We start from the raw sequence: 12704 nt of genomic DNA, 5'->3' as shown, positions 1-12704 counted from the left end.
TGTTTCACATTAATCCATCCAGTAGTAGTCAAGATCTTTCAAAAACAACCAAAAATGTCAACCAGCTGGTGCTTCTAGAGAAAAGTCAGACAGTTGGACAGACTGTCACGCAGTAGGATCCGTCCTCTGGGGACCATGAGTGTCTGCACAGTTCCATGTCAGTCCATCAGTAGATGTCGAGATAATCGAGTGTGGACCGAAGTGCTGGACCGACCGACCAACGTAACGATTATCCCTACAGAGTCACGCCACCAGCATGGCGAGAAACGATCCTGTTGCCAATGGCTTTTTCCCCCCATCGCCATCAAAAGTTAATGAGAGCTGCCAAAGCTTCAGAGGCCTTTTTTTTCAGACCACCGACCTTTTTCAAAGAAGCACGACTGCTGTCAATGATGCTCATGTCACATTCAGAGAAAATCAATAATATCTGCGGTCAGTAGTGAACCGGGATCCGATGATTGACTTGACAGCTTAACTTGCAGCTGTGTTGACAACAGGCTCCGTTAACAAATGGAGATATTGTTTGTCCTCACTTGCTTTAACAGAAAACTGGTGAAGAGATCAACACATCAAGGAAATTTAAATATTGTCAGTTGCAGCAAAGTACTTTCAGAAACTTTCCTGTGAGTCTCAAAATCTAAAGCAGGAGGGATTTCAAAACCAAAGACACAACCCTTTCATTTATTAAAGGAAACAGTACCTTCATTGTACGTCTTTCAGTCGTAGAGATTACTAACTTTTTATTGTTTTTGTATCCTGAAACAAAATGGAGTGCAGGTCAATGTCTTATGTGTAGCCTGTGAGAGAACTTTACTATTTTCAGTAACTTCATGTATACCACATATATATAATTATCTTTTATATATTTTGTTTCTTTACCATATTCTACACTATATCCTTTATACATGTATACTTGTCTCTAATATAATATATCCAGTCTATATTTTTTTCATCCTTTATATACAAACAGTTAATCCTTCATCTCTAATGTGCAATACACTGTACATTTATATCTTCACTGTGAAATCATCCTGTACAGTAATAGCTTCATACTGTGAATTTCTTCTGTGAATCATCCCACACTACCACTACTCTGCACCTCTGTGCAATCTTATCCTTTTTAGTATGGCAATAATTATTCAGATTTTCTCAGATAATGCTACACACTGTTTTACAGCACATTATCCTGTACAGTTTCTCATATATATCGATAGGTCAGTATAATTGAAAGATTGGACAGGATTCAGCTCCTTGGCTCCTTTAAGAGTAACATTGCTATTAATATTTTGCATTAGCCCTGTTAAATCAGGAGTGAAGATGGTGTGGAAAAGCAGGAAATTACACTTCTTTAAATTCAAACTCCGCTGTGTTTAACAGACCTTTTCCACGGCTGACTCATCATAGGAGGAAAAGCACAAACGTCATGAACGATGGCTCAGTTCCATCCCGGTAAGTCATGACAGTTTGACAGCATGCACATTATCAGGACGCTGGGACCGTCTCACTTGAATGTAACAAAGTCATTTTTAATGTTGTGCTTTTCATGCTATGGCAAACCAAAATGTCAGTTGTGAAAAAGGGTCTATTATTGCCAGACATTCAAATATGCACCTTGCAGCTTCGCTTCCCACAAAAATCCTGCAAGATCATTGTGGTCCTAATAATAACTGGCGCCGTATGAAGTTACACAATCGCTTCCTGAGGTTAATGCCACAGATCATTTCAACACAGTTACTATCTATTTCTGATATTGTGACTTAAAAACATCCGTCCACTTTAATCCTGACTGTGGAGGTGGATTTAAGGTTAACAGATTTATGCTGCATCTCTGCTTCACTCTAATCTATATAATGGGTTTCAAGCAGAAGATACTAATATAGCAATAATGCTCAAGTTACTATAAAACACAATTGAAGCAGCCGCACCGGCAGGAGTGGAACCTGATACTATATGACAGAGGACCCTCCATGAAACTGCAGGGGAGGAAGGGAAGAACAGGCCCTGGAAAAAACATCGGCCGATTGGCTGTAACGCAGGACAAATTCATAAATGAGGACACATCTATCCTGTTATTCTTGTGCATGCTGTGGTTGTCATGGCCAAGCGTAAGGCCAAAATATTTAAAGCATAATCGAGCCTATTATTCCTGAGTGGAGCTGAGAAAATGGATTAGTATTGTATGGACGCCATGGAAACAGCACTCATGATGTCAGCAGCTATAAAATAGAAATAACCAGTTTCAGTTCCTGATTTTTTTTTTAAAGCAAGCAAGACAAGCAAGCAAGAAAAGATATTTTGTGGTGAAAAATGTACAAAGGTCTTTGTGATTGATGCTTGATGAGTGACAGTTTAACTGTACTGGAGCACAAAGTGGATATAATCTGTGAAAGACTGACAGGACTATTGATCAACTCACTTGTTCCGGTTAAATTTAATGGAAAGAGATGTCCAGTTGTGGGTTACTGCATCAACAGTTTGTTTCCACGTCAACCATGTGTGCTGTGTATCCTGTCAGTGTCAGCAAGACAGGAAGGGACTGTTCAGTGAAAACATCTCTGGACAACATCAGCTGACAACCTACACCCAGAGTCCAAAGATAATTCTGCAGCAAAGATGTTTCACAAGACTGACAGAGGCATTAAAGGGATAGTTTGTTTTGGAGCAGCAGCAGTAATACTGGTGTGGTCAGCAGCAAAACGTATTTTAGTCACCAAAAAAGGTCCACCTAAAAACCTCAATAACAGTTTAAATGTATGCTATTTTTAGAATATATTTTTACCACTTTACCCTGCCATCAGACAGCCTTTTCTCTACAGGAAACTGTGCTTATATAAGCCAAAAATCATTCTTGTCACACCCCACCCTTATGTGGCCCTACTGGGGAAAACAGCACTCCACAACTAACCCAAATAACCCACAGAGAGACACCTCAAGATAATACTAAATTAGAACAAACTAATCCCAAGACTAACAGACCTACAGTGAGAACAACACAAAATAATCCCATGTTGCAAGTCAGAACACCAGCAGTCCCCGTGCCTCTAACCTCTGACTTCTGCTGCCTGCACAGGTGCTTTTAAGCACCTCAGTCAGGCCAGGTGCAGCTCATGAGCAATCAAGGGTGGAGCTGGAGAGAGACAGAGCAAAGGGACACAGCACAGGGAAACCCAAACTTTCTTCAAAGACACTGTTGGAATAAACATCATTCGTTTTACCTTGCAGGAGGAGTTCCGGGTCTTTTTTGTCTATCAGACAAGTCTATCTGACACCAAGATGTTACATTGCATTGCAGTACATTGCTTAGCTTCCATGCTGGTATTCCTCTCTGATTCTCCAAACTGGGGGTGTGTCAACCACCATCTACTGTAGGTAGGCAATACACTAGGCAGGTGATTGGATGAACCATCTGTCTATTACACCATGCACAGGCTAACTTCAACCAATCAGGCTTCAGTGGATGCTTCTCGCAGTCATCACATTGAGAACCACATCTGTAGTTGCCATTGGTCCCTTCTAGGGCACTGATTGGCTGTACCACTTTTGGTGCAGGCACAAACACAGGTGGTCTGACACAAGCTATGTCAGCCAACAACGTGTCAACAACGCTGTACAAACTGTGAAAAATTTGCACGAGTGCATAGAGTGCAAAAGCGAAAGCATTTGATGTGAGCAGTTTCACGTGGGAACTACCTTGTTTCTAGTAGAAAGAGAGTAGTTCCAGTAGATTCTAATGTAGTTCTGCTAAATTTAACTGCAGAAACAAAGTAGTTACGACATGGAACTGCTCACAACAAGGTCTGTGGATTATTTGGAGAGAAGGCAGACATTTTCTCCAAAACTCTGCAGCTCACACCAAAAAATGTAGATGGATGAATGGCACTACAGGGCAGAGGAATTATATGTGTTTTTGATTCTGGGTTGAACGGTCCCTTTAAACACATGGGTGAAGGAGAGAGATTGATATAGTTCATTTCAAATGAGAAAAAAGGTTCAGTACAGTGTGTGTGGTTACATGTTTGTTTTATAGATAGATTCTCTATTCAAAGGATTGCAGTTGGAGGATTTGACTCAAGGTTAATAGCCAACCTGAAACTGAGCCTTGAATGTTAAATGGAAAATCTTCCAGTACATTGTGGCCCTGATTATTGCAGGGTCATGCTGATTCCACTGAGACGCTTCCCCTGTCTTTGCATTAAATCTCTGCAGGGATACAGCAAATAATCAAATTAAAGATACAGCAGTGCTCTAAGGAAGTTTTCAGCTTTTCACCTTCCCTCCTCTACAGAGAAGTCAGGAGTGCTGCACAGTTTGAGTCTCTCAAGGACGCTCCATCGGGATACAGGAGGTCATCTGTTGAAGGACGGTCTCTTTACTTTCACTGTTCCACCCTGCTGAACCTCAGGCGTCACTGTAAAGCATTCAGCTTAGATACACCGGACAAAAGTCTGTCTGTGTGTATGTTAAAATGCAGAATGGATCAAGGATGATGTGAACTGTATGCGGCTATGGGCTGCTCTGCATTCAACTAAACTTTAAGAATAATATCTTTCAAACCAATTGGGTGGTGATTGGGTAGGTACTGCTGACTTAGCTGAACCAAGTAAACGGTAGTTAGCAGTCAGCTACTTCATCAACAAGTAAAACTATTTTTCCATTAGGAAACTGGGTACATGGCCTAGATACCGTATTCCCTGCTGGTCTCAGAGGCTGTGTTCGGTCCCAGGCCAGTATGTTCACTGGGAGGCTGCTGATCCCCTTTCTGTTGCCCGCTAACATCAGCTAAATTAAACCAGTTGAAGCTGAGCAGCTGGAGGACATCGGAGGAAAAAAACAGAAATATGATCCAGTTTCACCCAAACAGAGTCTTTAAATTATGTTTCTGTAGAGTGACAGAATCAGTGGAGCCCCGCCTACCTTATGCTCCATGTGGCTTATGTTAGCTAACAACTGAAGCGCTTCACTGTAAAATGCCTTGAGCATCATCTGCTGTCACAGGAACCACTGTCCCCAAAGTGAATAAAATCCAGTCAGCAGGCCTGTAATCTTGGTTTTATGAGGAAAGAATGAGGTGGCAAAACCCACAGACACACTGATGTACTGTACTGTTGCTAAAACTCGCCGTCTTAGCTCTGCGCCGCTGAAAGCTGAGGATTGATTGACAGTTGGATACCATGATATTGTTGGCTGCATGTGGCCCTTTTGCCCCTTTACAGCGTTTTTTTGACTTTCATTTGTCAAAAATAAAAAAGAAGTTTATATTGGCATATATTGTGAAAGGTGAGGTCACAATATGATTGGGGGGATGTGACAAGTGTGATGTTTTTTTTTATTTCATCTTGACTTTAAGCTGAAAAAAAAAAATCTCCTCACACCTGAATGTGTGACAGGTGCGTTGGAGGAAGATGCCACTCAAAGACGGTGAGAGAAACTCCTGCACACTGTCTCAATTTCTGCTGATATGTTTATCAGATATCAATGTTTCAGTCTAACTGACCTTCATCAGGTATACTGGCAGCATCTAAACATTTATATCTGTTTCTGTCAGTGTCTTTGTCTTGACTTCAACACAGCGCTTTTGTTGAGTCGAATTCTGTCCTGTAATGTCACAGTCTGCTCCCATCCACCCCAACCATCTCCTTACAAGTGCATTACATAAATGTATTGTTTTAAAAGAAACAACATGAACATAATCCAGGCAGGAATTATGTTGTCACCACAACATAATTATGAAAACAATTTAATGATATACTAACGTAATTTCCTAGAGACAGGATTGGGCCTGCAGTTCATTTCCCAGAGAAAGACTATAGCTGGTTATTGTGTGCGTTTGATTATTTATAACTTCAGCCTTCATTAGGAAATCTAATCTGCCGGGCACCAGCAGGTCTGCGTGTCCTCTGCAGTGAAAGTGATTTTGCTGAAATGGATCTAAATGGGTCAGGCAGACATGCTGTATGCAATTAAATATTTCCTAATTTACCAGAGAGCTGCGCGCGGTTCAGGATTTACACGCATAAGCTCGTTTCCCGGACACGTGAAATACGCCTGTTCATTAGAATAATCGAGAGAACATTAAGACACATGAAGAAACTCAAAAGAAATGTTTTTTCTCCACTGAACATGCAAGGTCTAACGAGATGCATCATTATTTTTTCATTTATCTTGTTTTCTGTGTGGAATTACTGTAGAATCTAAGTGGATAAAATGAGGTATATTTATTTTTAGAACAAGGTTATACGCTTCATAGAGCAGTAAAAATGTCAACAAAGTAAACTGCAGTACAACAGTGTGTTTCAGTTAATCTTTCAGCTAGTCTTGTTGGACAGTAAGTTCACTGCATTCAGGTGGTTAATATACACAGAGCACTACTGTGAGCTGTATGTAGGAGTATTTAGTCCAACAGTCCAACAAAGACTGGAATTTCTCAATCATTCAAGCAATTTGCACACATTTTAGCATGTGTTCAAAAGACTAAGTACGATTAGCAGCAAAATTCCACAATAACCACTTGAAGTGAACATGTCAGACGCTTCACAGCTTCTAAACATTGCTTCATGGTTTGAGCCGTCACATGTGAAATGATCCATTCAGTTATCAGAATCTATCATGTATAGTCCATAAATATCATGACACTGTGATGGCAAATGAGCTGCCAGGTGACAAATCACATGGAGGAAAGTGATTACAGCACCAGGTGGTTTTCTTGTCAGGTTTGGCTCCTGGTGCTGCAGGGCTGAAACCAACTCAGGCTTCTGGCTTCCTTCTTCCTAAAACTGTGCGTGTTTCAGATAAAATCCTTGTTATGTCCGATCCTCCTCACTCATTATAACATTTTTTTAAACTGAGCAACATCTGTCATCTGCGGTTCTTCTTCTTGCCGCTCAGGAGGAACACAGAACATGATGTACGGCTGCATCCGCCTCGCTGATTACGACTCCATGAAGCTGGACAACCATGGAGAGCAGATCCTGTCCGTAATGACGGCAGGCGGTGATGTTCTGTGGCCTGTATTTACAACAGCTGTTGTTTTTTGTCTGTGTTATTAGAAACATCTGCATCGAACACCGGAGCTGAAATATCAAATTAAAATCTGCATGTTTATTGCCTGACACTGCAGTCATTTCACCCTTTGCTTTATGGTTTTATGAATGCTGTGGCCCGACATGCCTCCCTCCTCTGAGTACTTTGAGCGGTTACATCTGGCCAATATCTGGCAGAGAAAAGGGAAACATCAGAGTCATATCACAAAACACTGACAGAGGGAAGTTTATGTATGCATGCTTATTCAGATACTTATCTTTTTCACAGGCCAGAGAAAGAACATAAATCACCATAAAATTAATATAATTTAAAGCCTTACTTGGAACCAAAAACAGCTGGAAAAATGAATACAACATTTCTTGTTTGCTGGTATTATGGCTAAGTTAAGAGCTTGAATTTGGTGTTTGAAGCAGTGGGGAAGGAATTGTTCAGATCCTTTACTTTAATGTACATGCAACATTTTCCTTAAAAAAACAAAACCCTGTATAGATTCATATAAACACAAGAATCCCTCTCAAACATAAGTTTTGATCCACTAGAAGTGTGTGTTGTAGTTTGTGCCTGCAGCCACCCTGCCCTCTGCCTTACTTTATTATTTTCTCACGCTTTGCTGTGTTTCGGGACGCTCCTGGGCTTCAGCCTGTTCGGCGGTGTGTGTATCCCCCAGCCAGTAAATCATGCAGGTTTCAAGGTTGGAACTCTACAAAAACATAGCGACTAAAACTTACATTGTATTTCCTCTGCTGAGAGCTGCAGAAAGAGTTTGACACACATTAACACACACAGGTGGAGCAGACTGAGGATCGCCTGTTGCACGTAGGCACAGATGTATTTACTTGTGTTTTATAATGTAAATGCTGTGAAACAATCAGATTTTGACATTTTATTTCTCTGATTTACTGCTTTGTTCTCTCTTTCTCCAAATCCATGTCTCTCGCTCTCCCTCTTGTTTGTTGAGCTGGAGAGGAGGGGCCGACTCTGAGTGGCACAGATTTTACCTTTAAGTATAAGCAGCAATACCACATTGTAAAAGTACTCTGTTACAAGTAAAAGCCCAGGGTAAAAAATGTTTCTTAAGTAAAACTATGTATGTCTGATCAGGAGAATGTACTTTTATGTCCTAGTGTTACTCATAAAAGCGTGATTTTATTAATCGATAGATTGTTTTGTTTCTAAAAATTAAAATAATGATTGTGCGATGGGTCGTGTGTGTGTGTGTGTGTGTGTGTGTGTGTGTGTGTGTGTGTGTGTGTGTGTGCATGCTCAAGGACCTCTCGTGGCTGCTTTGATTCATAATTTTTGAAAACTTTATATAAAATCTTTGTATAACTGATACTTTCACTGCACTGTAGAGGCAACAAGTCATCAACAACTGCTAGGCTAAAAACATACCTACAAGCAATGTTGGGGAGTTAATAGTTACATGCATTTGAATTGCATCATAAATGTAATTGTAATCATAAAAAATATGTAACTAACTTACAGTTACTAATCAAAATGCTGGTGACTACAAAGATGATTCTTTTCAGGTTGCCTGGCAGAGATCTACACTTTCTAGCTGAGGAAAAGCAGAAAATCCTCACATTTCAAAATCTGGAACCATGAAATGTTTGCATTAAAAATTATCATCAGAATAGTTGCCATTGACTCAATAAATCGACTAACCATTTTGACTGTACTCGTATGGGTAGTTTAATTTACAAAGTATCCTATTTTATAAGCTTTTTATGCAAAAATCTAAATATGTAAAGTAAAGCTGTCAGATAATTGAATTAAGTACAAAAGTACAACATTTCTCTGAAAATAGGATGTGGCATGAGAAGAAAAAAGTGTCACATTTGAGTGGATGTGATAAACCAAATGTTGTTTAAGAGCTGAAAAATGCAGTACTGAAAGTGTTCGGGGGATGGAAGTGTTGAGAAACCACCCGGTCACCTGATTGCTAAGCAGATGGGTTGAGTGGTGTTTCTGACACAGTTAAAGGAAACAGCACAGCTCTGTTGACACTAAACTCTGGACACCATCAAGTCAACAGCAGTGGAAGGAAGGTCTGTGCTGCAGGTACGACATCGATCCATGATCTCAATATCACACAGGAGTTTATTTGGATTCAAATATATTTTGATTTAGGATGCTTTGTTGGAAAATTGTGTTGAGTTTATTATTATAATTTTAAATGTTTTCTTTTGTTCTCTGCAGAATTCTCTAAGACAGCTCGATTCTTCACAACGCAATGGAGGATCTAATATATGATTATAACTTCAACTACAGTTACGATGGCAATTTTACTCCAGTTGAGGACAAATCAATTTTCCACCACAAATCGACGTGTTTAGAGGAAGCCATGTGTGTGTCTTTACTCGCAGTCAGCGTGGTCATTTTTCTGCTGGGCTTCTTTGGAAATGCTTTGGTCATCTGGATTTCTGGCTTCAAGATGAAGAAGACGGTCAACACTACCTGGTACCTAAGCCTCGCCATCTCTGACTTTGTCTTCTGCGCCTTCCTCCCGTTCAGCATCACCAACATGGTGATGGAGGAGTGGATCTTTGGCCGCTTCTTGTGCAAATTCGCCTCCTCCGTCATGTTCCTCAACATGTTCAGCAGCATCTTCCTCCTGGTCATCATCAGCGTCGACCGCTTTGTGTCCGTCGTGTTTCCAGTTTGGGCCCAGAACCACCGCACTATTCAAAAGGCGTCTGTTGTTGTTGTCCTGGCGTGGCTTCTCGCCATTGGTTTGAGCCTTCCCTCTGTGATCTTTCGGGAAACTAGCGATCACATGGGTCGGATGATTTGCTTCAACAATTACACGTTACACCAACACAGTCACAAGATCGTTGCAGTGAGCCGCCTCCTCGCCGGGTTCATCATCCCCTTCATCATCATCATTATCTGCTACTCCATCATCATCCTCAAACTTCGAACCAACAGGATGACCAAAAACTCCAAACCCTTCAAAGTCATGACTGCGCTCGTCGCTGCTTTCTTCATCTGCTGGCTGCCGTACCACGTCTTCGTCCTGCTTGAGTTGAACCACCAAGACTACGACCACAGCGTTTTAGCCACAGGACTCAAAATAGGCACGTCTATGGCCGCTGCGAACAGCTTCCTCAACCCCGTGTTGTATGTTTTCATGGGCAATGACTTCAAGCGGAAGTTCAAGAACTCCGTGCTGTCAAAGATGGAGAATGCGATGGCGGATGAGGGCCGCACCACCAGCCGATACCTGTCCAGGTCCAGCTCCATGGACGGCAGAGCTTCTACGCACATCTAGAGGTGTCCCAAAACTGTTTCACTCAGTGCATTCAGAAGAATACTGCTTTAAAAAAAGCTATTAATTAGCAGAAAATATGAAATGTGTTGCTCATTAATTAAGCCTAGATTCACAGTATAAATGAGCATTTTTTTATTGCACTTTTGTTCTCTTGTCAGCACAGAGGAAGCTGTAGCCAATTATGGCTCACAAACACTTTGTTAATGTGGCTGGTAACTCTGCGAGCTTGAGCCAATATCTAAATATGTACTGAGCTCATTTTGCACTGCAGGCTGGGTGACATCCATCTCATCCAGCAGCAAGTGTTTTCAGAGCAGTATTTGTGGAAAGTTTTACAGGCAATTATAAAATTCAGTTGTAAAATACAAAAACTGTAAAATACGAGGTATTTAAAGTTAAAGTTACTACAAGGAGTTTTTAACTGCTTATAAACAATCTAAATGTATAACTGTGTTTGCATTTTTAAAGCCAAAGTTACAACTAGCAGTATGTTAGCCAGTTAAAAAAAAGAAGGGGGAGATTTTTTTGACGTTATATTTTATGGTTATGGTGGTGGAAACACTGCCACTTTGTCTACAGACACTTTCAAAATAAACACAATAAGAAACTTCCTTGTAGTAGCTTTTAGTATTGTCTGAAATTATATTACTGTAAGCAAAATGAACACTGGAGGGATCCTCTGAAGCACCTGTTTCTTTCTTGCACATTACAGATAAATTTGTGACTCCTGCAGGACTCTTCAATGCTCATGAATGGCTGGCAAGTATTGCATTTGTTTTAATTAGTAAAACACATCCAAATTTAACAGTATAGGAATCTTACATTGCAAATTGGGCTCCAGGAGTATTTATTCATTTGCAATAGACTTGATTGTTGTAAAGTTTTGATTTGAAAATAAGGTTTTCAAGTATAAGGCCACACAGTCATAAACAGAAGATAATGAAAAACACTCGCTGAAGGTAAAGAGCCAAGAATTGATTTCTGGCATGTCTTGTTGTCATGCACAGAAAACCTCAACTGCCCCTGCATTGAAAAAGGATATTTGGGGGTTTCATTTACTGACAACCACAGCATGCAACTATTTTTGTATTGCAGCATTTTTACATGCGTTGTCTCAGACTGAGCTGAAAACATGTGGACATGGGTGGAGGATGGCTTTAAGTAGAGAAATAGCTGGTGTCCTCACCCTCTTTATATATTATATTCTTTTTTTTAACCAGATAACTTGGGGCACACCCAGCTGTTATTTCCTGTTCCATTTTTGTTATTTCACGAGAGCTGTACAGTGAATGTGGTTTGTGCAATAAATGTTTGAATGTTTTTTCTTCTTGTTTCTGTTTTTCTGAAATAAAGTTGTAACTATGTTAATAACTATGTTATTAATCTATCAGTACTGAGGCATGTTTGCATTTTGAAGCTAGTTTCCACAAACGAATGAAGCAATAACTTGTATGTAAATATGTCCATTTATTACACATCTGTATTCATGATAGCATGATCGTATTCAGATGATTTAGGAAAACATGCAATAGCATTATAAACACTTTTTTCAATTATTTATTTATTTATTTTTATCAATAAACAAACATACCCAAACAAGAACATAAATAGTAAGGATAGGGTAAAAAGGGAAAGGAAAAAGAAAATAGTCTCACATTAACTGAGTTTAACTAAGTTGCTTGTTATGACATTGACATGCTTTTAGATTAAGATGTACTTTATGCATTTAATTAGCAGTTAACTATGTATTTTTTAACAGCAAACTTCCAAGTTAGAGTGAAAGATAATGAAGATTTATCATCAGCATTTTGTGGGCAGCATCATTTATTTCAGAACCTCACTGGCAGTAATAAATCCAACAACATCACCTCTAACATCACCTCTCACTAGTGGAGCAGTGTGACCTCTTTACACAACATGTTTTCAGGCAAGTTAAAGGTTGAAAGAGAAACATGAGCTCAGTCTGTGTTTGACAAAAAAGAAAAAGTAAAATGGTTTAACATCTCAAAGATCAAAATTAGTCTTCCTCGAAGGCATAAAAAGACATGACAAACGTGCATCTGCTGTGAACAGTGATGCTTTGAATGGAATCTCCGCGAACAAAACTCACTTCCTGCCTAGTGACGACATACAAGAAGAAGAAGAAGAAGAAGAAGAAGAAGAAGAAGAAGAAGAAGAAGAAGAAGAAGAAGAAGAAGAGCCCTGGTGATTTTTTTCATGTTGAAACAATAGAACTCAGGGGAAGACCCACTGGAGCAGTGTTACACGAGACACTGTCACAGTGAAACCCTGGACAGTTTAGTTAAAAGTTGCATTCATCAGTTCAACTGATTGACCAGCTAGATAATTATCACCCAGCTCCGCAGAGCTCATTGTTGCTGTGTGTTGGTGA

At 40.0% G+C, this 12704-nt stretch overlaps 1 protein-coding gene across 1 annotated transcript; it reads left to right on the top strand.

The window, feature by feature from the left end:
- The first annotated feature begins 8975 nt into the window (after positions 1-8975).
- cmklr1 (chemokine-like receptor 1) lies at positions 8976-11675 on the top strand. Its single transcript, XM_084727932.1, has 2 exons — positions 8976-9102; positions 9241-11675. The coding sequence occupies exon 2, from the start codon at positions 9275-9277 to the stop codon at positions 10310-10312; it is 1038 nt and encodes a 345-aa protein (XP_084584058.1). The 5' UTR covers positions 8976-9102; positions 9241-9274; the 3' UTR covers positions 10313-11675.
- The last annotated feature ends 1029 nt before the right edge of the window (positions 11676-12704 follow it).

This window comes from Lutjanus erythropterus, chromosome 10 (genome assembly GCF_056507025.1).
Source record: "Lutjanus erythropterus isolate fLutEry1 chromosome 10, fLutEry1.hap2, whole genome shotgun sequence".
NCBI classification, from domain to species: Eukaryota; Metazoa; Chordata; class Actinopteri; order Lutjaniformes; family Lutjanidae; genus Lutjanus; species Lutjanus erythropterus.
The sequence above is the reverse complement of the archived record's forward strand: the minus strand, read 5'-3'. Positions and strand labels throughout refer to the sequence as shown.

Excerpts from the sequence above, each read along its gene's own strand:
- cmklr1 (XM_084727932.1), top strand. The coding sequence starts at position 9,275 with ATGGAGGATCTAATATATGATTATAACTTCAACTACAGTTACGATGGC.